Source organism: Panthera uncia, chromosome D4, assembly GCF_023721935.1.
Source record: "Panthera uncia isolate 11264 chromosome D4, Puncia_PCG_1.0, whole genome shotgun sequence".
Taxonomy (NCBI): Eukaryota; Metazoa; Chordata; class Mammalia; order Carnivora; family Felidae; genus Panthera; species Panthera uncia.
The window spans coordinates 91,531,232-91,557,616 of NC_064807.1; the positions used below are offsets into that span (position 1 = coordinate 91,531,232).

Sequence of the window (26,385 nt, forward strand, 5' to 3'; positions counted from 1 at the left end):
AGACCGGTTGTTTTTCTGAGCAAAGACCTGTTGTTGTCTGAGGGAAGATCCATTGTTTATTTGAGGGAAGACCCCTTGTTGGTCTGAGGAAAGACCTTTTACTTGTCTAAGGAAAAACCCTTTCCTTGTCTGAGGGAAGACCCATTGTTTGTCTGCGGGAGGAACCGGTATTTGAGGGAAGACCTGTTACTTGTCTGAGGGAAAACCCATTGTTTGTCTGAGAGAAGACCCTCTACTTGTCTGGGGGAAGACCCTCTACCTGTCTGAGGGAAAACCCGTTACCTGGTGAGGGAAGACCCATTGTTTGTCTGAGAGACAACTCTTTACTTGTCTGAGGAAAGACCTTTTACTTGTCTAAAGAAAGATCCTTTACTTGTTTGAGGGAAGACCCTTTCCTTGTCTGAAAGAAGACCTTTTACTCGTCTGAGGGAAGAACTAGGTATTTGAAGGAAGACCTGTTACTTTGAAGGGAGACCCTTTCCTTGTCTGAGGGAAGACCTGTTACCTGAGGGAAACCCATTGTTGGTCTGAGAGAAGACCCTTTACTTGTCTGGGGGAACACCTTTTACTTGTCTGAGGGAAGACCCTTTCCTTGTCCAAGGAAAGACCTTTTACTTGTCTAAGGAAGGACCCTTTACCAGTCTGAGGGAAGACCCTTTGTTTTTCTGAGCAAAGACTCATTGTTTGTCTGTGGGAAGACCCGTTGTTTTTCTGAGGGAAGACCTGTTAGTGTTTGAGGGAAGAACCAGTGTTTGAAGAGGGGCTTGTTACTTGTCTGAAGGAAGAAGCTTTCCTTGTCTGAGGAAAACCTGTTAACTTGCTGAGGGAAGACCTATTGTTTGGGGGAGGAACCAGTTTTTGAGGGAAGACCTGTTACTTCTCTGAAGGAAGACCCTTGTCTGACGGAAGACCTGTTACTTGTCTGAGGGAAGACCCATTACTTGTCTGAGAGAACACCTGTGATTTGTCTGAGAGAAGACCCTCTCCTTGTCTGGGGGAAGACCCGTTTTTCTGCGGGAAGACCCTCTACTTGTCTGAGGAACAATCTGTTACTTGCTGCGGGAAGACCCATTGTCTGTCTGAGGGATGACCCTTTACTTGTGTGAACCTGTGGTTCATCTGAGGAGAGACTCAGTTGTTTGTCTGAAGGAAGACCTGTTACTTGTCTGAGGAAAGACCCCTTGGTATCTGAGGAAAGACCTTTTGTTTGTCTAGGGAAAGACCCTTTACTTGTCTGAGGGAAGACTCTTTGTTCTTCTGAGCAAAGACCTGTTGTTTGTCTGAGGCAAGACTCATTGTTGGAGGGAAGACTTATTGCTTGTCTGAGAGAAGACCTGTTACTTGTCTGAAGGAAACCCTTTCCTTGTCTGAGGGAAAACCCATTGTTTGTCTGAGGAAAGACCTGTTACTTGTCTGAGGGAAACCCATGGTTTCTCTGAGGGAAAACCCATTGTTTGAAGATCCATGATTTGTCTGAGAGAAACCCTGTACTCATCTGGGGGAAAACCCGTTGTTTTTCTGAGGGAAGACCCTCTACTTGTCTGAGGGAAAGAAAACCTGTTACCTGCTGAGGGAAGTCCCATTGTTTGTCTGAGAAAGGACCCTTTACTTGTCTGAGGGAAGACCCATTATTTGGGAAGGAACCAGTGTTTGAGGGAAGACCTGTTACTTGTCTGACGATGACTTCTTCCTTGTCTGAGGGAAGATGTGTTACTTGTCTTGAGGGAAACCCATGGATTCTCAGAGGGAGGACCTGTTTGTCTGAGTGAAGACCCATGATTTGTCTGGGAGCAGACTCTCTCCTTGTCTGGGGGAAGACCCTTTACTTGTCTGGGGAAAAACCTGTTACTTGCTGCGGGAAGACACATGGTTTGTCTGAGGGACGACCCTTTACTTGAGTGAGGGATGACCCCTTGTTTGTCTGAGAGAAGACCCATTGTTTTTCTGAGGGAAGACTTGTTACTACTTGTCTCAGGTAACACTGTTTGTCTGAGTGAAGACCTGTCACTTGTCCAAGTGAATACCCATTACTTTTCCGAGAGAAGACCTGTTACTTGTGTGAGTGAAGACTCAAACTCTCTTTCTGAGTGAAGACCCATTGTGTGAGTGAAGACCTGTTAAATGTGTGATTGTAAACCTATTGTTGGTCTGAGTGTAGACCCATTGGTTGAGGGAAAGGCCAGTTGTTTGAGGGAAAACCCATTGTTTGCTGAGTGAAGATTCATTTTTTGTCTGAGGGAAGACCTGTTTTTCATATGAGCCAAAACCCATACTTGTCTGAATGAGAAGATTGTTGTTTCATCCTCCCCACTTCACATAGAAGTCCAGGGTAATTCTCATCAAAACCTGAACAGCAGTTTCTGTAAAACAGCTGTTATGGGAATTGTGTGCAGCAAGCCCAGGGAGAGGGAACGGCAGTGACAACTACTGGAGAGTGATTACACGGGGATTTTTGCAGAAATGGGAAAGCATTGAGTGAGCGGAACAGGAAATCCGTGACAAACCCGTTTGTACGTGAAAATGTAGTGTGCTGTAAGGATGAGGTTTTTAGTTTGTGGTCAAGGGATCATGAACTTTTCAGTAAGTGTCATTGGGACAATTGATCTTTCGGGGGAAAAAGTAGAGGTGGGCTTTTTACATCATGGCACGTAGCAAATATTACCTCCATTCTGGAATTAGCGGCGATGGCTGCACAACTCAGGATGCTGACAACCACTGAATTTTATACTTGAAAAGCGTGACTTTTAGGGTAGGTAAATTATATCTCAGTAAAGCTGTTGTTTTGAAAAGTAAATTACAGAAGATTTGAAGTGTCAACATAAAATATTGAACTGTGGAAGAAAATGTTAGAAATTATATTTTCGTTTCAAATGAAGAAGGCCTTCTGGTGGGAGACACAAACCCAGAACCCACAAAGGGAAAGATGGGCAGGTTTGAGTGGCCAGATAACGTCTCGACATTTTTGTGGAATAAGAAATACCAGAAGCAAAGCGTGACTTGATAGGGCAAATGTGTATACCTATTTAACAGACGGAGGATTGCTGTCTTTTATGTGTGTAGCTCCTACTGATGAGTGAGGAGGCAAGGACGCAGCTTGGACCGAGAATTTGGTCACACGAGACAAAGTGCAAGAAATAGGAAAGTATGTGGAGCTGTGGGAGACGTCTTGCTCAGCTCCTTGTGTCCTTGGGGAATGGAGACCAAAGTGACCACACCACCCCTCTGGGGGGCTCGTGGTACCTCCGCGGGCACTGCTGGTGGCAGCAGTTTGGGAACCGCACGTCTGCGGAGAGCAGCATGTGTCTGTAGGTTTGTCCCGGAGGAGCTTGGCTTGTGTAGAACGCAGCCTCGTTGCGAAGCCGACGAGGGGGCCTGTCGATTAGGGGACGGGAAAGTTACTGTGTGCCACCCCACGAAGAACCGGGCCCGGGGTGTGTGTGACCACATCTCTGCCTCGGAGTGGGTGGAAAAGGGGCGAATGGACACCCACACGTTTTAGCGTCTTTGCGCCCATGTATTACCCGTGTGGATAGAAAAGATAAATACAGCAGAAAAAAATGAGGTACCTGTGTTGCTTTGATACAGAAGGAATTCCAAAACATGTTGCAATCACAAGAAAGTTTCGTTCACGAAGTTGTGTTTGGTGTTCTGCCAGGCAGCGGGCAGAAGCCTGCTTTACTTGTCTGAGGAAAAGCCTGTTACTTTTTTCGTGGAATAAGAAATTTTGTGGAATAAGAAATTACGTGTTCAGGCCCATTTGTGCGAAACCTTGGCCGGAGGGAGTGTGAGAAGCACTAGTGTGATGGCCCTGGGGGCTGCCCTGGACCTTGGGTGGGGTCAAGGGTGGGTTTTGCATTCTGTATTATTTTGTGGCCTCTGGAAATCTTTTTACTGTGCGTGTTTTGTGACTTTTTAAAACATTTTCTTGAAACTTTTATTTTTGAGAGAGACACAGAGCGTGAGCAGGGGAGGGGCAGAGAGAGAGGGAGACACAGAATCCGAAGCAGGCTCCGGGCTCCGAGCTGTCGGCACAGAGCCGGACGCGTGGCTCGAACCCACAAACCGTGAGATCATGACCCGAGCCGAAGTTGGACGCGTAAAAGGCTGAGCCTCCCAGGCGCCCTTGTTTTATTACTTTTTAATTGAATTCTGCTCCACATAAAACGCACCGAGTGCACTGATCTTAGACGTACAGCTGATGGTCTCTTACGTGCCGGGGGAGCTGCCTTCTGATCAGTACAGAAATAGAGCGAAGGGGCAGCCCGCCTGGGATGGGGCTCTCGAGCAGGGAGTGGGCCCCGGGCCCCGGGCACGTTGTGGACACGGCACTTGTGTTTGCCCCACCCCGCCTGCACGCATGCGTCTCCGGCGCTGACCGCCTGGGTGTCTGGCAATGTATTTTTATGGAGTCCCCTCCACCGAAGGGTCTCATCGGTTGTATTTTCTTTCTGGCTCGTTGTGTGGCTGACCAGACGGACGGCGAGTCTGAAGAGGAGCAGGAATCGGCCGGCACCGGGGAGGAGGACGAGGATGGAGACGAGTCCGATCTGGTAACCCCAGCCCTGCGCTCTCATCTGTGTGTGGTGGCAGAGTAAAGCAAGAAGCTCTGTAGTCCGGCCGTCGTTGGGAGTGTGTGCTTGGAATCAGGGCCTGTGACTCAGGTCCCAGACCTTGGCGAGGAGCGTGAGAATGACCGCTGAGCAGAGAGCCAAAGGCCTGGCACGGGCACTCATGGGACGGTCCGGGCCAGGCGGCCATCCGGGCGGAGGTCGGGGCTCTGGTGCGAGGGGTGGCGGGACTGGGGAGGAGCGGACAGCGAGGACCGCGGCCGTGATTCTGCCCGGTGACCAGTGTGAGGGGGAAGGAAGGATCTGAGGTGTCTGAGGTGGAGCGGCAGAACCTTTTGTGGGCTGGGTGTCACATGCAGGTGAGGGGCCAGAGGGCGGGGGCGCTGGGTCTGTGGGAATGGAGGAGCGAGGGCTTGGAAATGGGGGAGAGCACGAGCCCTAGGATGGGGCCTGGGAAGCACCCGACAGGTACACGTTAGGCAGAGAAGGAGGAGTTGATGTGAGACTGGGGAGGGTCACGTGAGCTGAGAAATGCTTTCAAGAGGGCGACGGCGGCCACTGGCGTCAGTGTGTCACGAGAAGGGGACCTGGGAGGGATGATTGGGTTTGGCGATAAGCCTTCGTTTCTCTGGAATGGCGGGTTGAAAGCAACAGTGAGCTTGGGGGTAGTGCTTGCGGAAGTTGGGTCTGAAGTTTGGCGGTAAGGGGGGGCGGGGGTGAGGCAGAGGGGATGGAGCACAGGCTGCATCGGGCCGCTTGTGATGTGGCAGAGGGGTCCTGTGTGTGCTGCTGGCCCGCCGTGGTCAGAGCCAGGCATCGGGCACCGGGTGGCCGGAAGGGCCCGCGTGCTCCTCTGTCTTTGGAACAGTCTTTTCCAGCTCCTCTGTGTGTCCGTAGTGAGCAGGGATGTGAGGTCCTCGCATTAGACCGGTGACGGGTGGCAGTTCTGTGGGTTTGTTTCGGATTCGTGGTCATTAGATGCCTTTCTGCATCCAGACTTTAGAAATAGGTAGTCATAAAAATCTTAAAATATTACGAATTAATTATAACTTCTTTCCTTGTCCTCCATGTAGATAATTAACGTGGACATAGATTCTGAAGCAAATTGAGGCCTTGAGTGTTTCTTTTCTCACAAGCAGAATGAATGGATGCATAAAGTAAAAGTGGATTTGCTCACTGAGAGGTTATTTATTTAGTTCCTGAGTAGAACCTCCTCATTCTTTTTTGTGCCAAATTCAAATAAGATTTATAAATTCCATTTAAATGTTCTTGGTCTTCCTTTTGGTCTTCCTTTTTTTTTTTTTTTTTTTTTTTTTGGTCTGTAAAATAACAACTTAGAGTGATTTAGGGGAAAACATGAGTATTTTTAAGAATGAGATCAGAAAAATGTCTGGAAGTGAAATTAATCTTCCAGTTGAAGAATCAGGATATAGTAGGTATTCTGTTTTGCAAGAAAACAAAACTGGTACCTTTTGCTTTCAGGAGCTCTCATGCTTTGCTTTTTCTATTCCCGCCCCTTTGGTTCTCAGAGTTCTGAATCCAGTATCAAGAAGAAGTTTCTCAAGAGGAAAGGGAAGCCTGACAGCCCCTGGATCAAGCCTGCTAGGAAACGGAGGCGGAGAAATAAAAAGAAGCAAAGCAGTATCCTGGGTAAACGTGGTGTCCACACTTGCAGACACTCTGGGTGGCGGTGGGGCCACAGGAAGCTGGCCTGGGGTGGGGGTGGGGCTTCTACATAGGATTTCATTAGAAAAAGGGCTCCACTGTTCTAAGGGGGAGAATATCTGGACCTTGTTACAGGCACTCAGGTGATCCTCAGGTGGCTTCCTTCTGGCCAGCCTCCCTTGATGCTGGCTCCGTTGTTGAATGTTGAGCTCATGGGGGTCATTCATCTCCTTCCCTGTGTGTCCCACAATCTGTGGCTTGTGAACATTGTTATGGTTACTGTGTCTACCCTCGGTGTCGGGTGCAGGCAGTGTCAGCCCGGGTCCACACAGTGGCTTTTGACCCTTTGGTCACATTCCCCTGTTCTGGCAATAATTTTGTTAAAAGAAGATCAGGGAACGAAATGACCCTGAAATCCAGAAGGTGAGCAGGCCTAGTGGGCCAAAGGTCACTTCTTACAGCTTTTTTGCCCAAGATTTGTTGCTTGTGATAGAGTGTATGTAATTCATGTGTAAGGTGGTGACTTTTCACGCACGTGTATGACCCTGAGACCTCCAGTACAGACCCTGAAGTGAATGCCTTGCTGTCACTTGGTGGCCTTTCCCTCTTCCCAGCCAGCCCTTCCTGTCCCTGGGCTCTCTCCTCCGTGCTCTGTATGCACATTGGTTAGCACTGTCTAGGGCTCTGTTTGAGTGGATCATCGGGTAGGGACCCTTTCCCCAGTGGCTTCTTTGTGCATTACTTTTTGAGTCCTCCATGTTGCAGTACTGGTGGAAAGTTGGCCGTGGTGTGGCTGTCCTGTGGTTTATCCTTCACCTGTCGATGGACATTTGGGCTCTTTCCGGTTTTTGCTTCTTCCGAATAAAACTGCTACGAACATTTGTATATGATCGTCATTAAACAGATGCCTTCGTTTATCTTGGGTAAATATTTAGGAGTGGAATGCCTAAGTTATATGCTGTATGTCTAATTTTTTAGGTAAATACCGGACGGTTTTCAGTAAGAAACCTGAATACTGCTCTCTTTTATGTTCCCACAGCAGCATGAGAGCTCCACCCCTCCGTGTCCTTGCCACCCTTGTCGTGGCCGGGCCTCTTCAGTCCCGGCGCTGCTGGGGCTCTGCGGGCCTCCCTGCGCCTTCACTTTGTATTTAGCCAGTGAGTAGTGAGGTGGCTCACCGTGGCCCTGTGTACCTTCCTTTGTCAAGGTTTCTCTCCTTTCCTCATTTAAAAATCAGATTGTACACCTTCTCATTGACTTGCAAGAGTTCTTTCAGTTTTCAGGTACAGATCTTTTGTTATATACATGTTTTGCAAATACATACGCCTAGTAAAAGTTTAAAAAATTTTGTGGAGGTCTAATTTATCGATTATTTTCTTTTAAAATTCATGCTTTTTAGGATCTCTGAAATCTTTCACTAAGTCAGATCACAAGGATTTTGTCCTGTATTTTCTTCTTGAAGTTGTGAGCTAGTGCCGTGTATGGTGTGCAGCAGGGCCACTCTCGTTTTGCGTGGGGACGCCCAGTTCTGCCTCATTGCTTAAATTGACAGCTTTCTGTGTCGCCCTGTGAACCTTTGTCGACAGTTGCCGTAGGGGCTGTTTCATTTGCTTGCTTCTCTTTACACCAGCACCCAGAGCCGAGGGGCTCGTGCTGTTCGTCTCCAGGCCCCCGGTGCACACGTCGGTTTGTTGAGTGGGTGGCAGGGAGGCAGCGCTGTCCCCCCAGAGCAGAGGAGAGCTGTGTGTGGCGCCCATGAGCCTCCCATGAGCTCCGTCTCCTTCACTCACGTTTCCTCTTCTCTTTGCTGCGGGTGACCAGCCCATGTGGCTTTTATGCAGGCGAACAGAAGCGTTGCTAGACCCCAAGACTTGGATATGATGTGTAAGAAGCATGCTTCAATGTTTATTCACACAGGAATTTGAATTGTACCTTCTTTCTGCAAAGTGTTTAAGATTGCACAGACTACTCATGTTCTTCAGATTTGTGGTGATGATTTCTCACCGTGGTTGGCTTCTTCCTGTCTGTCAGTGAGCCGAGGTACAGAGTGTGGCACGCATTCAAAGGCCTCAGATGCCACACTGCTCTGAGTTATGGCTCACTTACTTGTGATCACTGACATATCATCGGTTACTAATGTTCGGAAGCTTGGTGTGAAATACGGACACCTGCCGTTTGCTGGCTTTAGATATTACCCTGTGTAGGTGCGTGCTATCCACAGGCCTCCCTGGTGAAGTCCGCTCACAATGGCAAGGACCCACGCGGGCTCTCTGGGGATGCGTGGACAGGCTGGCTCGAGGGCACAGGAAGCCTGAGTCTAGTTAGCCCTCATTTCACAGGCTCCTCAATTGCATTCACATTGTTTGCCCTGTGGTATGTGATACCCTTCATAAACCACCATGTCTGACAGGTGGACGTGTCCCTGTAGTCCTGTGTCCTTTCCCTGTGAATCCTGAACTCAGATGTCTGTGGGGTTGGGCAGGTTTTCCAGGAACATTGCACACGGCGTGGGGTGGCTTCTCGGCTACTTTTTTTTTTTTTTTTTTTTTTAATTTACGTCCAAGTTAGTTAGCATATAGTGCAACAGTGATTTCAGGGATAGGTTCCTTAATGCCCTTACCCATTTAGCCCATCCCCCCCTCCCACAACCCCTCCAGTAACCCTCTGTTTGTTTTCCATATCTAAAAGTCTCTTCTGTGTTGTCCCTCTCCCTGTTTTTATATTATTTTTGCTTCCCTTCCCTTATGTTCATCTCTTCTGTGTCTTAAAGTTCTCATATGAGTGAAGTCATATGATATTTGTCTGTCTCTGATTGGCTAATTTCGCTTAGCATAATAACCTCTAGTTCCATCCACATAGTTGCAAATGGCAAGATTTCATTCTTTTTGAATTTTTTTTTTTTTTAACGTTTATTTATTTTTGAGACAGAGAGAGACAGAGCATGAACGGGGGAGGGTCAGAGAGAGAGGGGGACACAGAATCTGAAACAGGCTCCAGGCTCCGAGCTGTCAGCACAGAGCCCGACGCGGGGCTCGAACTCACGGACCGTGAGATCATGACCTGAGCCGAAGTCGGACACCCAACCGACTGAGCCACCCAGGCGCCCCAAGATTTCATTCTTTTTGATTGCCAGGTACTGCTCCATTGTGTATATATATGCCACATCTTCTTTATCCATTCATCCATTGATGGGCATTTGGGCTCTTTCCCCACTTTGGCTATTGTCAGTAGTTCAGCTCCTTTTTATTAGCTGGTCTTTCACACCTGCAAATCAGATTTTTGTGCTTTATTTTTAAAGCTTTTTTTTTTTTTTTTTTTTTTTTTTTTTTAATTTTTATCTTAGAGAGACTGCAAGCAGGGGAGGGGCAGAGGGAGAGAGAGAATCCCAAGCAGACTCCACGCTCAGCACAGAGCCCAACACGGGGCTCGATCCCACAACCCTGGGATCATGACCTGAGCTGAAATGAAGAGTTGGATGCTCAACCGACTGAGCCACCCAGGCACCCCTGTTTTTTTTTTTTTCCTGTTTTTTTTTAAAGTAGTATTTACAGAACATTTATTTACTATGTTTTTATCTGTTTCCTTGATTATTTGATCAGCTTTTATCTAACTTGATGTAATTCCAGAGAAAGATGTTTCCATATGTCAGTTCCTCATTTTTCTTGATACAGCTCCCCCTCCTCCCATGAACAGTCTGTGGACATGGGGAATTAGCAGAAGGATGCACAGGAAAGAAAATGATAATGAGGCTTCAGTGGCCTGGGCAGTGGTTGGGTTTGAGTTTGTTGTCTTGAGTGGGTTAATCAGCATTCTCTGTGGTCTCTACGGGAGAGGCGTGGCCCCGGTGCAGTGTTTCACGAGTCCGTTTTGAATGCAGGTTCTGAAGCATATACGTCATCTTCAGGAAGCACAGAGCAGACGGCACCAGGAGACAGCACGGGGTACATGGAAGTTTCTCTGGACTCGCTGGATCTCCGTGTCAAGGGGACGCTCCCCTCACACGCAGAAGGTGAACGTCGGTGCCATGACCAGACCAGGCACCATCTTGCTTTTGCTGGGGGAGGCCTTGTATTAACGTGATGACCCCTGGTGGGTAGTAACGGAATGTTTAATTAATTGCATCCCTAAAAGGTGGCTGAGTGGACCCTCAGGGGCGTGTTTGCCTGGTCACCCGCAGCACTGGAGTGACACATCTCACACAAGATCAGGTTGTTGGTGGTCATGGCTTCTATTTCCCTCTGTCAGCCAGACACGTTCTTACATAGAGCTCCTGATGGAAAGGTGTCTTCCTGCCCTGCTGACTCAGGAAATGTACAGGTGCTAAAACTGTCAATAGTGTGGCTTTGTCATCTTCTCTGACTCTGATTGTGATTGGTGCCCAGGTCCGTTCTGTGCTGAAACAAAGGGTCCACCTAGTGCTGGTTTGGGCTGTGAGGGTGTGGGCGCAGCTGCGGCCCCCTGCTGCTCTGGAGTTCTCCCGCCAGCCGCCCCGGTTGTGCAGGGCTTTCTCCCCACCGCTGCCTCCTCTTCTTGAACCATTTCAAAGTCTTTCATCAGTGAAAAGTAACTAATCGCTGACTATTTTGGAAAATCTCTTTACAATGTGAAATCCCCAAGTTATTTACACCCCATGTGGACCGTGAAGCTGTGGGTCATGTGCTGCTGTTGGGGTTTAACCTGTCAGTCTTCTGAGGACAGATAACTAGCTTTTTAGGGTTTTGAATGCTAGAAGAATTTTGATCACCTCTTTAGTGTGGGAAATCACACCTTTAGCCGAAAACGCAAGTTGTAGACTTGTCCGTCAGAGAAACCGTCTTTCTTCTTGCACCAAATGGAGCAGAGAGCATCTCTGTAATATCATAAAGTTGTCAGCATAGTCACCTTGTGCTTTCTTTCCACATGAAGGATCATTTTTCTAAACCTGATTTTAAGTTTGTTTCAGGAAGTTAGGTTTGGATATAAGCTGGAAATAGTATTTCCTTTAATCAGACTGCTCCTCTGCTGTGGCCCAGTGGGGAGGCAGGTGAAGAGCACAGTGGAAATTCCTGTCGCTCACTCGTGGAGTGACCTGGGCTTGTCCCAGCAGGGAGGTTGTGTGTTCGTGTGCTTATGTTCTGTTTCTGGTAAAAGTAAGGGCCAAACTGGTGGGAGCCAAGCTGGAGAAGTAGGAGAAGACAGTGGAGGGTTCCTGAGATTCCATGACATTTTGTAAGTTGACTTTCTAAACTTGATATGATTGGTAACTTCTCACTAATAAGTCAGTGATTGCTCAAAAGTCATACTTGTAGTTGAGAGAATCAGCACATGGAAGACACAAGTTGCATTTGCATGTGTACATTTATTTTATTTTTTATTTAAAAAAAATTTTTTTAATGTTTATTTATTTTTGAGACAGAGAGAGACAAAGCATGAACAGGGGAGGGGCAGAGAGAGAGGGAGACACAGAATCGGAAGCAGGCTCCAGGCTCTGAGCCATCAGCCCAGAGCCCGACGCGGGCCTCGAACTCACGGACCACGAGATCGTGACCTGAGCCGAAGTCGGACGCTCAACCGACTGAGCCACCCAGGCGCCCCAAGTGTACATTTATTTTAGAGCCTGAGTTTTGGACACTCGAGGGAGGCAGTTGTGGAGCCTGAGGCTGGACTGGAGGGACTGAGTGCCTCAGGCTCCCTGGAGGCCTGGGGTCAGGGGGCGTGCTCTGTGACAGGTGCAGAGGGAGGGCAGGTGATGGTTCTGGGTCATGGGTCCAGATGGCCCAGGCTTGAGCGTGGAGAGTATTTCCCATCAGAATTCACTGCCTGCATGTCTCTCTAGGCATCTTTGCTGCCCTTTCTGCCGAGTTGAGGTTGAGTGACATTGTGGTCCCAGCAGGTGATGGGAGGGGAAGCCAGACGTGGGTGATGGGATTTTGGCGGGAGCCAGAGCTCAGTGGGAGTGGGTACCCTGGTGGGGTTCTCTTGAGCCATTCACCTGCTACCCCTGGTGGCTCCCACTGCTGGAGACAGGAGCACATCCCACGTTCAGGAGGCATCTGAACCACTGCTCTCTTGTCCATGTGTATGGAAAACTAAATCCGAAGGCCTGGTCTTCACCCCACCCTCGGCCTTCTCAGCCGTGCTGGCTGGGCCCCTGCACCGCCTGTGTCTTCCTCATTTGAAAACCTAGTTGCCGAGCAGGGTCTCCGCCAGGGCTCTCCCTGTTTTAAACTTGTAGCGGTTCTGACGTTAGTTCTAGTTTGCCGTTTGCCTGTGTCCTCTCCTCACGAACGACAGGTGTCATGGTCTTGGAGTGTAGGTGACCCAGACACTTACTTGGCCAGTGGTGGAAGACCTGCATCCTGACTCTCCTGGTAAGGGCCAGCCTTGGATTACACGCAGGGGTAGGGAGGCAGTGAGGGCATGTCCTCCAACCCCACGTGGGCCTGCTCTGAGGTATGGCAGTAAGAGGCCATTTTTCTTCTTTGGCTGTCTCACAAGAAGAGAACTCGAAATGTGTCTTCCTGTGGAAGCAGCCAGACCTTGTAGCCGGGTCGGAGTGAGGGGTCTGCCTGCACCCCACCCCCGAGGCCGGCCTGGCTCTGGCTGCGCTCAGATGTGGGCTGTGGCCCCCCCCCCCCCCCCCCCCCCCCAAGCACTGCTCATCTAGTGTCTTCCCCATGAATTGGGGATGAGAAGTGCCGCCCTCATCAGTACTCTCACCACTGGCCCAGCTTCCCTCAGCTCCTCCCTCCTCGGTCCGATAAGTGTCCTGCATGGAAAAGAAACCCTCCCAAATGGAATTGAATGTTTGTTTCTGTGGCAGCAATTCTAAAACCAAGTGAGGAAAACAAGGTCTCAACACGTATTGTATGCTTTTTTGTGTGAACACCAAAAGATACAGGAGTAGCCGAGGAAGGTATAGTCTTTCTCTGAACTTAGGTCCTGGCTCCTGAGAACATGGATTAGCAAGGAATCCTTAGGGGCCTGGCAGGTGCTATGCTGGTGGGAGAGGTTCCCGCCCTGCCCCGCCAGCAGTGGGCACTCCACCCGCAGGTGGGCCTTCCTGCTGTGGGGTGCTGCTCGCGCTGGCAAGTAATTGGCGTTGTTTTATTTCCTTCCACGTGAGGTTTCTGCAAAGACTATGTAATTGTTCACTTTCTAGACTGCGTGTTGAGGTGGGGACTTTGTGCCACTGAGTATAGTGAACGCCCGTCTGGGAATGCACTGTGTTATTAGTGACGCTCATGTGTGTCTGTGTGACTTTAGGGCTGGCCAATGGTCCTGACTTGGTGGAGACGGACGGCCTTCAGGAAGTGCCCCTCTGCAGCTGCCGAATGGAAACCCCGAAAAGCCGAGAGATCACTACTCTGGCCAACAACCAGTGTATGGCTACGGAAAGCGTGGACCACGAAGTAAGCAAGCAAGCTCACTTCCGCTGCAGTGACAGGACTAAGGCAGGACCCCAGAAGCACAGTAGAATTGGTGGGCTTGTAGGCTTGCCATACCTCTGCAGCTTCTGGCTGGACCCTTGGGCACAGGAGAGCGTCCCTCATCTAAACTACTAAGGTTGTTTGGCACCCCAGACACACTCTATACTCGATGGACAGAACAAATAACCACGTGGTCTTTTTTGTTGTTTTTCCTCATTCTTCATAGTGGGGAGTTGGTACCCTGATGGTCCCAGGGGCTTGGTTGTTTCTCCCTCCCTCTCCTTTCCTTTAGTATCTTAGGGACTCATGGTCTTTTCTGTATTCCATGTGTTGTAAACCTTGTTGTTGTAGAGTGAAGCATAGATTCAGAAAATGATACAAGACAGATGTTTGGCCCAATGAGTGTGTCCAGGGCGAGCACTCTGGTAGCTTGCCACCAAGGTTCGGGCTCGCCCTGGGCCCAAGTGACCCCCAGCCTACCCTCCACAGTGCTTACCTTGCCTGCATGTTCCGAATAGTCTCATTCTGCCCGGCGTGAACTCGGAGACATCGTTGGCCTTTTGCCTTTTAATTTATCTATAATCCCCCTTATTTTCTTTTCCTACCGACTTATCTGTGGAACAATCCCGGGCCACATGGCTGCCTCGACTGGACTCTGTGCCTCCCACTCACAGTGCTGTCCGTGGCCCTGTGTCCTCCCTGCTCACCTGCAGCTTGCCACAGAGACAGACTAGACCGGGACAAGACGTGCAGAACGTCTGGTTGTCTCTTTTTCTGATGGTAGCAGCTGCTTACTCTTGATGTCTGTATTTATTAATTCCTCAGAGGTTTCAGCACGGCCATGGTCTGTCTGTCCTATGTTGTTCATTTGTCAGTTAGGGTAGTGGTGTAGAGGGGCCTATCTTCCCATCTGTTCCATCCCCCAGCAGACATCTTCTAGAGGATCGCAGGGTCCTGAGAGCCCTTCTCTGTTTCTTCCCACTCTTCACATCGTAAATTTGGTCTTGGTCATCTGAGGTTGACCAGTTCTTTCTTTTATAATATTGTTAATGAATGTATGTATTTAAACATATTCGACGGGTTTTAATTCTATGCGTTGTAATTATTCTTGAAGCTCAGATTGCCCCATCTTTGGCATGGGTGTGTGGGACCTCTCTGTGCTGAACTCTTTTGTGGAGTTGGAAGGTCAAGACTATTTTCATAATGATAATAAAAAGTTATGTGTCTTTTCACTGATCTTTTTCACAAAGTATATGCTGGCATTTTATGCATTGAGAATCTCTGTTTAACTCCTGGAACTCATAATTTCCATAGTGTTACAGAGTCGTCCGAAGTGCAACATGGTGTATTTTAACGTAATAGTACTGAAACCGTGTGGACAGTGGTTTGAGAGCTCACATAACAACAAAGCATTTATGAAACTACCCTTGTAGAGTTTGGTGTAGCTGCTCTGAGTGCAGAAGTGGATGGAGAGCCCAGCTCTCTTATTAAGCCAGGTATTCAAAGAGTTTTACAGACAATACAGAACAGCGCCGCTCTTGTCACTAAAATGTTCTTTATGTTAACGTGATAGGTTTATTGCTATTTTTAAATAAATTAAAATTTAAAATTATTTTTTAATTTCTCCAGTGGCAAAATGTCAACAGATATACCCCACCTGGACAAAAGGTCTTTGGGACCCTTAATAGTTTGTTTTTTTAATGCTTGCTTACTTTTGAGAGAGAGAGCGTGCGTGCGCGAGTGGGGGAAGGGCAGAGAGAGAGGGAGACACAGAATATGAAGCAGGCTCCAGGCTCCCAGCTGACAACACAGAGCCCGATGGGGGGCTTGAACCTGCAAACCATGATACCATGACCTGAGCTAAAGTCAGATACTAACCGACTAAGCTGCTCAAGCATCCTGGGACCCTTGATAGTTTTTAATAGTGCACGAACACAAAGAACCCTGAAACCAAAGATTATGAGAAGCACTGGCTTTATCTCTTTCATCCTCTTGTCCCCAACCTGTTCCCTGATGTCCTTGTGCCTTGGGCAGGCAGGAGTCCTGGTGGTGGGCTTTGAGAGTTTCTGGAAGCTGCAGCATACTGGCCCCAGGTCTCAGCCTGCCCTCCCCTAGTCCTCCCTGCTTCCCAGAGACACTGCCTTGGTCTTTCTTCTCTTCCTGTCCCAACACCAGCATCACACACGTCTTGTAGCTAAACAGGGTCTGTGTCTGCTTCCAGACGTTCGCGTCTTGCAGCTGTGGTAGCTTGCTTTTGTTGTAGTAAATAAGTCTGTGACTTGTGGCTTTGCAGTCTAGTTGCTCAGTTTTATGTGGGATTCCAGGAAATTCTTAGGCCACTGCTGTTTTCCCAAAAATTGTTTTTGTCTGGGTGGTCTGCGTGTCTTTATTTAGTTGCTAGCAGTCCTTCCCAAAACAAGCTCATTTGTCTTTTTTACTTGTCAGGCAGCTTTATGGAAGCACACTTCACATGGTAAAAGTCCCCTTTTTGTGTGTATTTCTGAATGTTGACAAATGCATACAATCATGTGACCACTGTTGCTGTGCTGTCAGGAACCTGCTGTTCAGGTCTTCTGTGCTTTGCCGACTCTGTCCATCGGTTCTGTTGCCGAGGGACAAGTGTGGATTCTTCAGCCACAGTTGTGGGTTTCTCCTTCTGGACCCATTGGTGTGGCTTCTTGTGTGTTGAACCCTGTTGCTGCGTGCACATATGTCCCTCGGCAGTGTCCCTCTGCAGCCCCGTGGAAGCACGTCTGCCGAGATCTCACTTGTCTGATACTAATGTAACCACCCTGGCTTTCCTCTCATGAGTGTTTGCAGGGCACATGCCCTGTCCTTTACTTTTCACCTGTCTTTGTCTTTAAATTTAAAGTGGATTTCTTTAGTGTGTAGTAGGGTTTTACTCTTGTATATGATCAGTCTTTGTTTTTAGTTATTTATTTATTTAGAGTGCAGGAGGGGCAGAGGGAGGGGTGGGTGGGAGAGAGAGAATCCCAAGCAGGCTCTATGCTGTCGGTGCAGAGTCTGATGTGAGGCTTGAGCTCAAGAACTGCAAGATTGTGACCTGAGCTGAAGAGTCGGACGCTTAACTGACTGAGCCACCCAGGTGCCCCTGACATCTTAATGGTGTTAAGATTTATGTCATCCGCTACTCATTTTTCTCTATTTTCTGCCTTTTGGATTGAATTTTTTTATGATTGCAGTTTATCCCACCATTGGCTCTGTGATGTTCGCAGTGATTGCCCTGGGTTTCCAGGCTGCATCTCTAACCTCTGCCTGATGCCACACCATTTGATGTGGTGTGAGAATCTTACAGTGACATGGTTCCAAATCCTCCCTCCCATCTTTTGGTGTATGTTTTAATTTCATATATGCTAAAAACCTGCAGTACATTGCTGTTATTTTTCTTTAAATAATTATCTTTCAGACTGATTAAACATAAAAGTAGTCTCTGGTTGACCTTCATTTAGCCCCTATGCAGGCAGCGCTCTCCCTCTGTTTAGACGGTGTCCGGGACCCTGCCATTGCAGCCATCCCATGGTGCAGGTCTGCGGCGACAGTGAGTTCTCTCCCTTCTGTGTGCCTGAGAATATCTGTTTCTTGCCTTCATTTGGGGGAGATTTTCATGGGCGGAGAACTGTCAGGACCCACACATGCCGCTCCCGTGCCGTGTTCCCTGGCTCCTGACGAGAAGCTGGCCGTCTTCAGACTTCTGTTCCTTTGCTTGTGGTGTTTTTCTTTGGCTGCTCCGAGGTTTTCTCTTTGTCTTTGGGCCTGGGTGGGATGGTTTTGCTCTTTTGTTTTGTTTTTCTCTTTCAGTGTTTATACTCCTTTGCTTTCTCTGAGCCTCTTGGACTCTGATCTGGCACCTGCTCGTCCCAGAGCCTCCTCACCTGGCAGCCCTGTGCTTCTCGGCCAGCCTGCCCTCCTGTTTCTGGCTCTCTCATCATGCGTGCTAGGTTATCTGACATTGGCTCAGCTGGTGGGTGCTCTGCTCTTTTTGCTGTTTCTATTTTAGGTTTGGGTTAATTACATTGACCTTTTTCCATTCAGTGACTTTTTCTTCCTTGTTGAGTATACATACTCATGAGCCAGTCAAATGCATTCATCTGTTTCCGTATTTTGTTATTTCTAGCATCTTCATTTGACTTTCCTAACATTCCCAGTCTGCTCGTGCCGCCTGCTCTGGCTCCTGGTCCTGTGCTCAGACTCCTGAGCAGAGTCCCTCTGCCATAGCACCACTGCTGCTGTGGGCCAGATGAGTCTCTGTGCGGGTCTGTGCTGTGTGGGGTGGGTGTTTAGCAACATCTCATCTCGTGACAACTGTAAATGTCCGTGATGTTGTCAGGTGTCTGTCTGCTTAACTGTGTGTCCGTCGCAGAGCTCCTGATGTGTGTTTGTGCCACCTCTTTGCTGTGGCTCTCCCGGTCTCCCTCCCCTGAGGCAGCCACTGTGACTTCTTTTAATTTTTCCTTGTGTTTTTCTCCATAATTTTACATGACTCACTTTCTGCTGTCATTCCTTGACCCTCTCCTTAGGAGACACTGCCTGCTGGTTTCTGAGTGGGGAAGAGGTGCTCACCTTTTAATTAATTCTTCTTTCTCATCGCCCCACCTGCAGTCTGCGTTCTATCCTCAATTTTGGTTAAAACGGTATTCGTGGTTTTCATAACACATGATGGCAACGTTCACAACTGAGCCAGCAGTGTGCTTGGAATACATTCATTCTCCTCCTCAACATTTTATGTTTCTCAGAGTTAATAATTTTCTCATTTTTCATTGTCTTTGTACCCATTCTAAATTCAGTCCTAGAGTGATAGAATTACACATTTCTATAGGTGTTTTCAGCATATCCAGTTTCTCTGGGTCATAGCTTTCTCATCTTGGTGGTGCATAACCTTCAGTAGCTTCTTACGAAAGGTGGCTTGGGAGATAAATATCGGAGACTCTGTATCCTGGAAATGCTTCATTTCAGGACAGAAGTCTAGGTTGGACACGGTTTCCTTTTTCTGTTGAAATCACTCCTCTTCGTTTGGGTTGTTGCTGTGCGGGGCCCGTGCAGTCCTTGCTGGCGGTTAGGCCATCTCCTCTGGGCGTACCACTGTCCTGGGCTGCCACTGGCTCCCTGTAGAAGGGACACGTGTGCCCTTCGTGCTGGAAACCTGTTGCCCTTGTTCATTGATCCTTTTCTTTTCTCTGTTTTCCCTTTATTTTAGGTCTCCTAGATGGAGCTTCCAGTTTTCTTCTATTTTCCACATTTTTGTCTTTCTGCTTTAGTTTTGCAAAATTCCCATCTGTCTTCCACCAGTGCTGTGGAAATTTCCATTTCTTCTACCTTTTCTGATTTCTGAGAGCTCACTCTTGTTCCCTGAGCATGCGTCTTCCTTCATAGTGTCCTGTTCCAATGTGAGAACGGACACAAGGTCTGTTTCTCTAGGGGCGCCGGTGAGTTTCTTGCACACTCTTCTTCTGCCCCGGCTTGTACTCCCCAGACTGCTTCTGATTTCCGCTTCTTTGCTTTGGTGTCTGTGCTTTGTCTCTGCTTCCCCCACTCGGGCACATGTCGGTCGGGGAAGGAGGGTCTGGGCCTTGCTGTGGGGCGGCCTGGTCAGCTGAGCAGTCGCTGGGCAGGGCATGGGTGTCTTCTCGGAGGCTGAGGTGGGCTGCTACGGGGGTGCACCTGGGCCACGTTCGGCCCGTCGTCTGTGCAGTAGCCCTTTCTCTGGTGTTTTGCTCTGGCCATCATGACTGCTTGTAGGTTCTGTGGATTCGCATTGAGGTCCCATTACTGACCCGCAACATCCTTTCCATCCGGCCTGGCGTAAGTCCCATTTTTCCTCAGTACCTGGCCCAGCCCCCAACTTGCCCAAGACTTTTTCCTCGTTTTGGCAAGTTAACCACCCACTCCACGGACACTGTGTGTGTGGCCAGTCATCAAGCTCACTGTTCTGTTCTGGCGGATGTGCAGAGGATGGAGCCCTGCCTGCCCTCTGCATTTCCAGCCCTACGCGGGAGCCCTCAGAGTCTGCCTTGGACTCACACCTGCCAGACTCCTCCCCGAAGGCCCTGTCGCTGACCCTGGTCCTGTCTGATTGCAGCTGGGCAGGTGCACCAACAGCGTGGTCAAGCACGAGCTGATGCGCCCATCCAGCAAAGCGCCGCTCTTGGTGCTGTGTGAAGACCACCGGGGCCGGATGGTGAAGCACCAGTGCTGTCCTGGCTGCGGCTACTTCTGCACAGCGGTGAGTGCCCGGCCAGCCGTGCGAGTGCCCCGCTACACAGCCTGGCACCAGCGCTCGCTGCCTCCCTCCGCTAGCTGACAGCTGTGGCAAACGCCTCCCGAAGCTCCTGAATCTGGGGGCCCGCCTGGAGGGTCCCTCCCTGCATACGCTCCCTTTTTGCCGCTTGTGAGTCTTTGGCCTCCCAGGGACCGTGGGGGCATGTGAGCCGGGCACCCTCCGCTCTCCTCCTGTTCACTTTGTCTGAACACACGGCGGCCTTTCTCCTGGACAGGGCCTGCCTCACCTTCGGCTTTGCCTTCATCTCTCGGTGGTTACGGTCTTGTTCGTTCCATACACACCTGTGCCCACTGGTGCCTACGGTGCCTGGATGAAGGCGAGGAGCCCTGTGGTTCACTTGGCCCGTGGCTGAGACACCCACTTGGGCCAGGAGCTTCTTTACAGTGGCTGCTCTTTGGGTTTCACATCTGTGTGCCCTTCCTTGTCTTCAGTGTCCTTTGTTGCTTCTGCTAAGAAAAAGAGGGACACTGCTTCTCTATGTCCATTGACCCTTAGCTCCTGGCAAGAGTGCCCTGCTCTCATTGCTTCTCATGCTGCTGGAGGGTTACCTTCCTTGGTGCCAGCGAGAGTCCTTTTGAGGCCATCAGGGGTTTTCCTGAAGTGCCCCCATGGTGGTGCTGGGTAATCTCTGCAGAGCACCGTTTTCCCGATGTTCTGTTCCACGATTCTGTTCCTGGATTGTACTCCAGGGGTCCTTCTTGGGGCCTGGTCTTTCGGGGCCTCCCTCCTCTGGTTAGAACTGCTGGAGGGTGAGGCCGTGGCCCTTGGAGGTGTGGGGGTCAGTCAGGTGACCTCCCTGCTTCAGCAGGGCTGTAGGATGCAGGTCTCCCACTTACATAGCCAGGAACTGGGGGCCCCGACTGGCCTCTGGGCACCCCCATGCCATGTGCAGGCTCAGGAGCACTGTGTTTACTTTTATGCGTGTTAGCCCTAATTTTAAAAAATAATTTTTCATCTTCCCATTTCTAGGGTAATTTTATGGAATGTCAGCCTGAGAGCAGCATCTCTCACCGTTTCCACAAAGACTGTGCCTCTCGAGTCAATAATGCCAGCTATTGTCCCCACTGTGGGGAGGAGATCTCCAAGGCCAAAGAGGTGACCATCGCAAAAGCGGACACAACCTCTACCGTGACACTGGCCCCTGGGCAGGACAAAAGCTCCTTGGCGGAGGGCAGAGCCGACACCACCACAGGCAGGTACGTGCCCAGCAGAGCCTTGGGCAGCTCTCCTGGAAACGTGTGTGTCTCTGAGTGCTAACTGCTGTGTGTGTCTGTACACATCTGTACCCCTGCACGTCTGTGTGTGTGTCTGCGCCCTTGCGCATGTGTGTATGCACACGTCTGCGTCCGTGCCCCATATGTGCTTATACACGTTTGTGTCCCTCCGTGTGTCCATACACATCCATACATGTGTCACACATGGGTATAATATGAAACAATAGCTCCAACTGCTACAGGTTATTACTAAATTGTATTTTGAAGGCACTAGGTAACCAGAAAAGAATTTTTTTAAGGGAATGGTTCATTTTGGGAGTATGTAATATGACAGATATTACACTGATACAGAGAAAAGTGAAACTTTGTTGAGGGTCATTTAAAAGAGACTTGGGGGCGCGCCTGGGTGGCTCAGTCGGTTAAGCGTCCGACTTCGGCTCAGGTCATGATCTCGCGGTCCGTGAGTTCAGGCCCCGCATCGGGCTCTGGGCTGACAAGCTCGGAGCCTGGAGCCTGCTTTGGATTCTGTGTCTCCCACTCTCTCTGACCCTCCCCTGTTCATGCTCTGTCTCTGTCTCAAAAATAAATAAACATTTAAAAAAAAAAATTAAAGAGACTTGAATTGTAGATGTATCAAAATGAATATTGGGAGGAGGGCAGTTTCTTCTTGTTCTTCTTTTTGCAAATGTATAAATTTAACATACTTTGAATCAGACTTCCAGGGGAATTTTTGCCCCCTGGGGAGAGCGGTGGGGTTTGAGAGATCCAACCTGAAGCTCATTCACAAAAGCAAACTTGAACGTGGTCCTGGAAGCCCTGGAGAAGTTTCCCTTGCTTTGAATGTCACTTTTTTCTGGGAATTTGCCCTTGAATTGGGCTCTTTGATCCAAGGAACTAAATAGAAAGTGAGTCTGAAGTCATTTTCATGCTCAGAGAGCAGCATAGCTAGAAGGGTCTGAGTGAATCATGTTCTGTGTTTTCGTTGGTTTCCACAAGAAGCGGAGTTTTTCACATGTCTAACATTCAGCATGTTGTCTGTTTCCTACCCTCGAAGCACTGCTGGACCATCGCTCTTGGAGGACGGCAAGCCACAGAGTACGGCCCCCCAGGCAGCCGAGGGCTTCGACCCCACAGGGCCTGCGGGGCTGGTGAAGCCGGCCCCCGGCCTTTCCCAGGGACCAGGGAAGGAGACCTTGGAAAGTGCTCTGATCGCTCTAGACTCGGAAAAGTAAGAATCAGTTTGTATTTTCAGATGGCTCAGGGCCTGACCCACTGACATCTGCACATCTGGACGCTCCTTTCTACAGATTTTCTTCCCTCTGTGTCAGCCACTGGGCCATTTGCGCGCACATCTTTAAATCCCCCACTGCTTCCAGTACTGCCGTGGCTGCACTTCCTAGGTGTCTGCATCCAGTAGGGTACCATCTGAGGGTCACAGGGCATCCCCATGGGGTCATCGGGCATTCCCAAGGAGGCCCTGGTAACATCGATCAGCTTTTTGATTGATGGTGTTCATCAGGACAATTCACATATTTTTATACTGTTTCAGGAAATTATTGCAAGCTGTTCAATATACTAAGAGCAAAAGGTGACATCCTTAAAGTCGTAAGTGAGGACAGTCGTGGTGAGGCTTTTACAAATGTTTCCCCTGGATGTTGTTAACCCTTGGCATTGACCTCGGGACATTGGAGCAAATTCCACTTGACTGGTTCCTCATCTGTGAAATGAAGGGTTGAATCAAGTGGTCATTCAGGCTTACAGATCAACTCCCAGACAGCACAGCCCTGTAGGAGCACCCTGAGTCTGTGACCTAGGAACCAAGCAGGTGTCCTCCCCTGGGGAAGCGTGCCTGTGCTGGAAAGGGCATGCATCTCGTTACTCTTGCTTTGAGGAAAGCTCAGGTGTTGGGACACATCGCCAGGTCCCCCGTAACTTCAGCTTTGTTAGTGTCTAGCCCTCGTCTGTGGCCCTGGTGTTCTGGTGACTGTTGTGTTCCCCTGCCCCACTCACCAGGCCCAGACTTTGTACTGCTGAAGGGGGCAGGCTGGGCCAGGTGTGATGTGGATGAAGAAGATAGTTGCTCATTTTTGTTGTTTTTACTGGGAGATGCCTGAGCCTGGTGAGTTTGGTGCCCTTGACCCTGGGGCATCAGCAGGTGGACGTCATCCAGGTCTTCCCATCCTGCAGCTTCCTATGCATGTGTGTGTGTGGCAGCAGGTGGGCCAGGAGCCAGGGTGGGGTCGCCTGGGGGTCACAGCTGTCCCACACTTTCCCCGCAGACCCAAGAAGCTTCGCTTCCATCCGAAGCAGCTATATTTCTCCGCCAGGCAAGGGGAGCTGCAGAAAGTGCTGCTCATGCTGGGTAAGTGGCCTGCACCTGAGCTGGGGCTGGTGCCTGTCCTGGTGGCCCCAGGAGCAGGTGGCAGTTTGCTGGTACCTCTTCTCAGGAGGAGGGTCTTACTTTGTTTCTCTTTATCTGTCTCTCATTTCTCTCATTTCAGTTTTTTTTTTTTTTTAAATGTTTACTTATTTTTGAGACAATGCGAGAGACAGAGTGCAAGCAGGGGAGGGGCAGACAGAGGGAGACACAGCATCCCAAGCAGGCTCCAGGCTCTGAGCTGTCAGCCCAGAGCCCCACACGGGGCTCGAACTCACGAACCGTGAGATCATGACCTGAGCCGAAGTCGGACGCTTAACCGACTGAGCCACCCAGGCGCCCCTCATTTCAGTTCTTGTTCATGACATTCGTATCCTGTTATTCATAGTAGTAGAAATATTTCCTGTGAATTTCTCATCTAAAAAAAGAATTAGGCATATAATTAAATCAAGAGGAGATGTAGAATCAGAAAAAGCAAGATGAGTGAGCTAGGGCCGGCTGTGCGCTGACGGCAGGAAGGCGGGTGCCAGGCCTGTGCTGGTGTAAGCCAGCTGTGGGCAGAGCAAGACCACTGACAGTGATGTCTGCACATACATCTTACGGTTGATGCACCTTATGGTTGATATCTTACGGTTGATGCTTCGAGACCCTTCGCAGTTCTGTCTCTGGCCAAGGAAGGGGCAGTAATTTGATTCTGAGCTCACGGCTCAAGAGTTGGTTCCTCTGGGTTCAAAAGGGATTTAAAAAATCCCTTTACTTGACAGTCAAAAAAAGAAACTTAACAGTTTGTGCTAAAAATGTAAGTTATTTAATGTTGACCAAAGTGGGTTTAAAAAATTTTTTTTGTAATGTTTATTTATTTTTGAAGGAGAGAGACACAGAGTGTGAGTGGGGGAGGGGCAGAGAGAGGGGGAGACACAGAATCTGAAGCAGGCTTCAGGCTCCAAGCTGTCAGCACAGAGCCCGAAGTGGGGCTCGAACTCACAAACCGTGAGATCGTGACCTGAGCCGAAGTCAGACACTCAACCGACTGAGCCTCCCGGGCGCCCCCAAGTGGGGGTTTTAATCGTTTTCTTTCTAGGCTTGATGGGGTGCTGATGTTGCTTGGCTGCTCTTTGGTTGGTCTGTTGGCCAAGTGTCCGTTTCGGGCCTGCTGACACTGTGCGCACCAAGCCACATGTGTCTGAGGCTGCCCAGTGGGCCTGCCGCCCTTGCGCTCAGCAGGTGCCCGGGCCCAGGGGAGGCCGAGCGCAAGAGTGCTTGAAAACACACAAGGGAGCCCCTCTGGGTTAGGAGCAGCGAGGGCAGGGATTTATAACGTTAGGTGACTCCCAACCACAGACCCACCTGTTGAATTTTGTGTGAAACTAGCATACTCTCTTTTGAGTCTTGCAGTGAAATTGGAGCCTGGCTTTGCCCTTAGCTAGACACGGGATGGTATCGTGCGATGCTGGCCGTTGGTGGTTGTCTACATGTATCTTTGCCAGCCTTTATGAGCATCCTGAAGTGCTGGGAGCCAGGGGCTGCACCCGAAATAACCGGTGAAACCTGTGTGTTCACAGTGGATGGAATCGATCCCAACTTTAAGATGGAGCACCAGAACAAGCGGTCCCCGTTGCACGCTGCCGCCGAGGCCGGCCACGTGGACATCTGCCACATGCTGATCCAGGTCGGACGCACGGCTCTCCGCAGAGCCTTCCACACGCTCTGTCTTGCCTCTGTCAAGTGAAATTGCGCAAGATTCATAGTTGTGAGAGCTGGGAAGTCAAACAGCACTGAATGGTCTAAACAGAAAACCAGTGTTTCTGTCCCTCCAGTCCCGGCACGCCCTGGCCCTGCTGGCAGTCTTGAAGCTGTTTCTCTGGCGTTTACCACTGGGTTTGAAAATAACGTGCTGCTGTACAGCTGTTTCTTGATTTGTTATTTTCGTTTCCATTTTGCAGCCAGTTTTTAATATTAATTACTGACTTTGGAGTGTGGGAAGGCTTGGCCCAGGCACGCGCACCTCCCTCCCCCAGTCCTCCTCATTTGGTCATGTCCCTGTGTTGCTGAGATGAGTGGGGAGATCTTGTGTTGGGTGGTCACGCCAGTACCTTCAGAGCTGGCCACGTCACGTCCGAGAGCGGTAATCGTTTTGTGTTTCTGTTGTCTCTCGGCCTCCTGCTGATTCATTCCTAACCCTCTCAACAGACTGCACCTTGTCTCCATGTCACCAGGAAGCCCGTTGCGTGCTCCCATGCTTTGTTTCTCTGGGACACCCCCTTTCTGACCCTGTATTGGTTCCCTGTCTCCTGGAGACCACATTTTCAGTCTGATCCTTTATCTCCGGAAGCTTCAGAAAATTTTCTTTAACCCACTGGTCTGAAATTTCACTGTGACACAGCAGTCTTTTGACTCCTTTGGGGCATTTAGTACGTCATACGTTCCTGTCCCTTGTTCTGGGGTTTCTGGGTGCTGTCTTCCCGTCTGCATGCCCAGTGGTGCCCCCTGCAGCCCCTGTTTACACATTAGGCCTTATGGACTAATTCTCTGGTCTTCCTTTCCTGCCATGCACCATTCCTTCATTTTCGCTTCCACTTGCTGGCAGTGTTCTCCACCTCACCCTCCAGCTCCTCTGGGGAGTTTTAATCTGTACAGGCCCATCTTGAGATCTTTCTGGCACCCTGTGAGTTCCTTTTTTGTACCTCTGTTCTTCCCTTGTTTCTTTGAAGATATTATGAGAATTTTGAAGTTTTATGCTGCTCTGTTCATTTGGTCTTTATTTTTGAAAGGTTTTCCTCAAATGCCCGATTCCTGTTTGCTTATATCTAATGTGATAACATGCTGGTGGGGGATCCCTGCCCTGTCACTGTCG

The 26,385-nt window shown here is 49.6% G+C and overlaps 1 protein-coding gene across 5 annotated transcripts in view; it reads left to right on the forward strand.

The window, feature by feature from the left end:
• The window catches only part of EHMT1 (euchromatic histone lysine methyltransferase 1), a 125,766-nt gene that overhangs the window by 64,027 nt on the left and 35,354 nt on the right, over positions 1–26,385 (forward strand). For 4 of the 5 annotated variants that reach the window (XM_049632658.1, XM_049632651.1, XM_049632653.1 and 1 more), the window contains exons 7-15: positions 4,473–4,550; positions 6,098–6,218; positions 10,111–10,242; positions 13,479–13,624; positions 19,740–19,883; positions 20,910–21,136; positions 22,209–22,382; positions 23,434–23,516; positions 25,094–25,200. In XM_049632658.1, coding sequence (XP_049488615.1) covers positions 4,473–4,550; positions 6,098–6,218; positions 10,111–10,242; positions 13,479–13,624; positions 19,740–19,883; positions 20,910–21,136; positions 22,209–22,382; positions 23,434–23,516; positions 25,094–25,200 — 1,212 coding nt within the window. The remainder of the gene's footprint in view (positions 1–4,472; positions 4,551–6,097; positions 6,219–10,110; positions 10,243–13,478; positions 13,625–19,739; positions 19,884–20,909; positions 21,137–22,208; positions 22,383–23,433; positions 23,517–25,093; positions 25,201–26,385) is intronic. The other variant, XM_049632660.1, reaches the window with a different exon arrangement.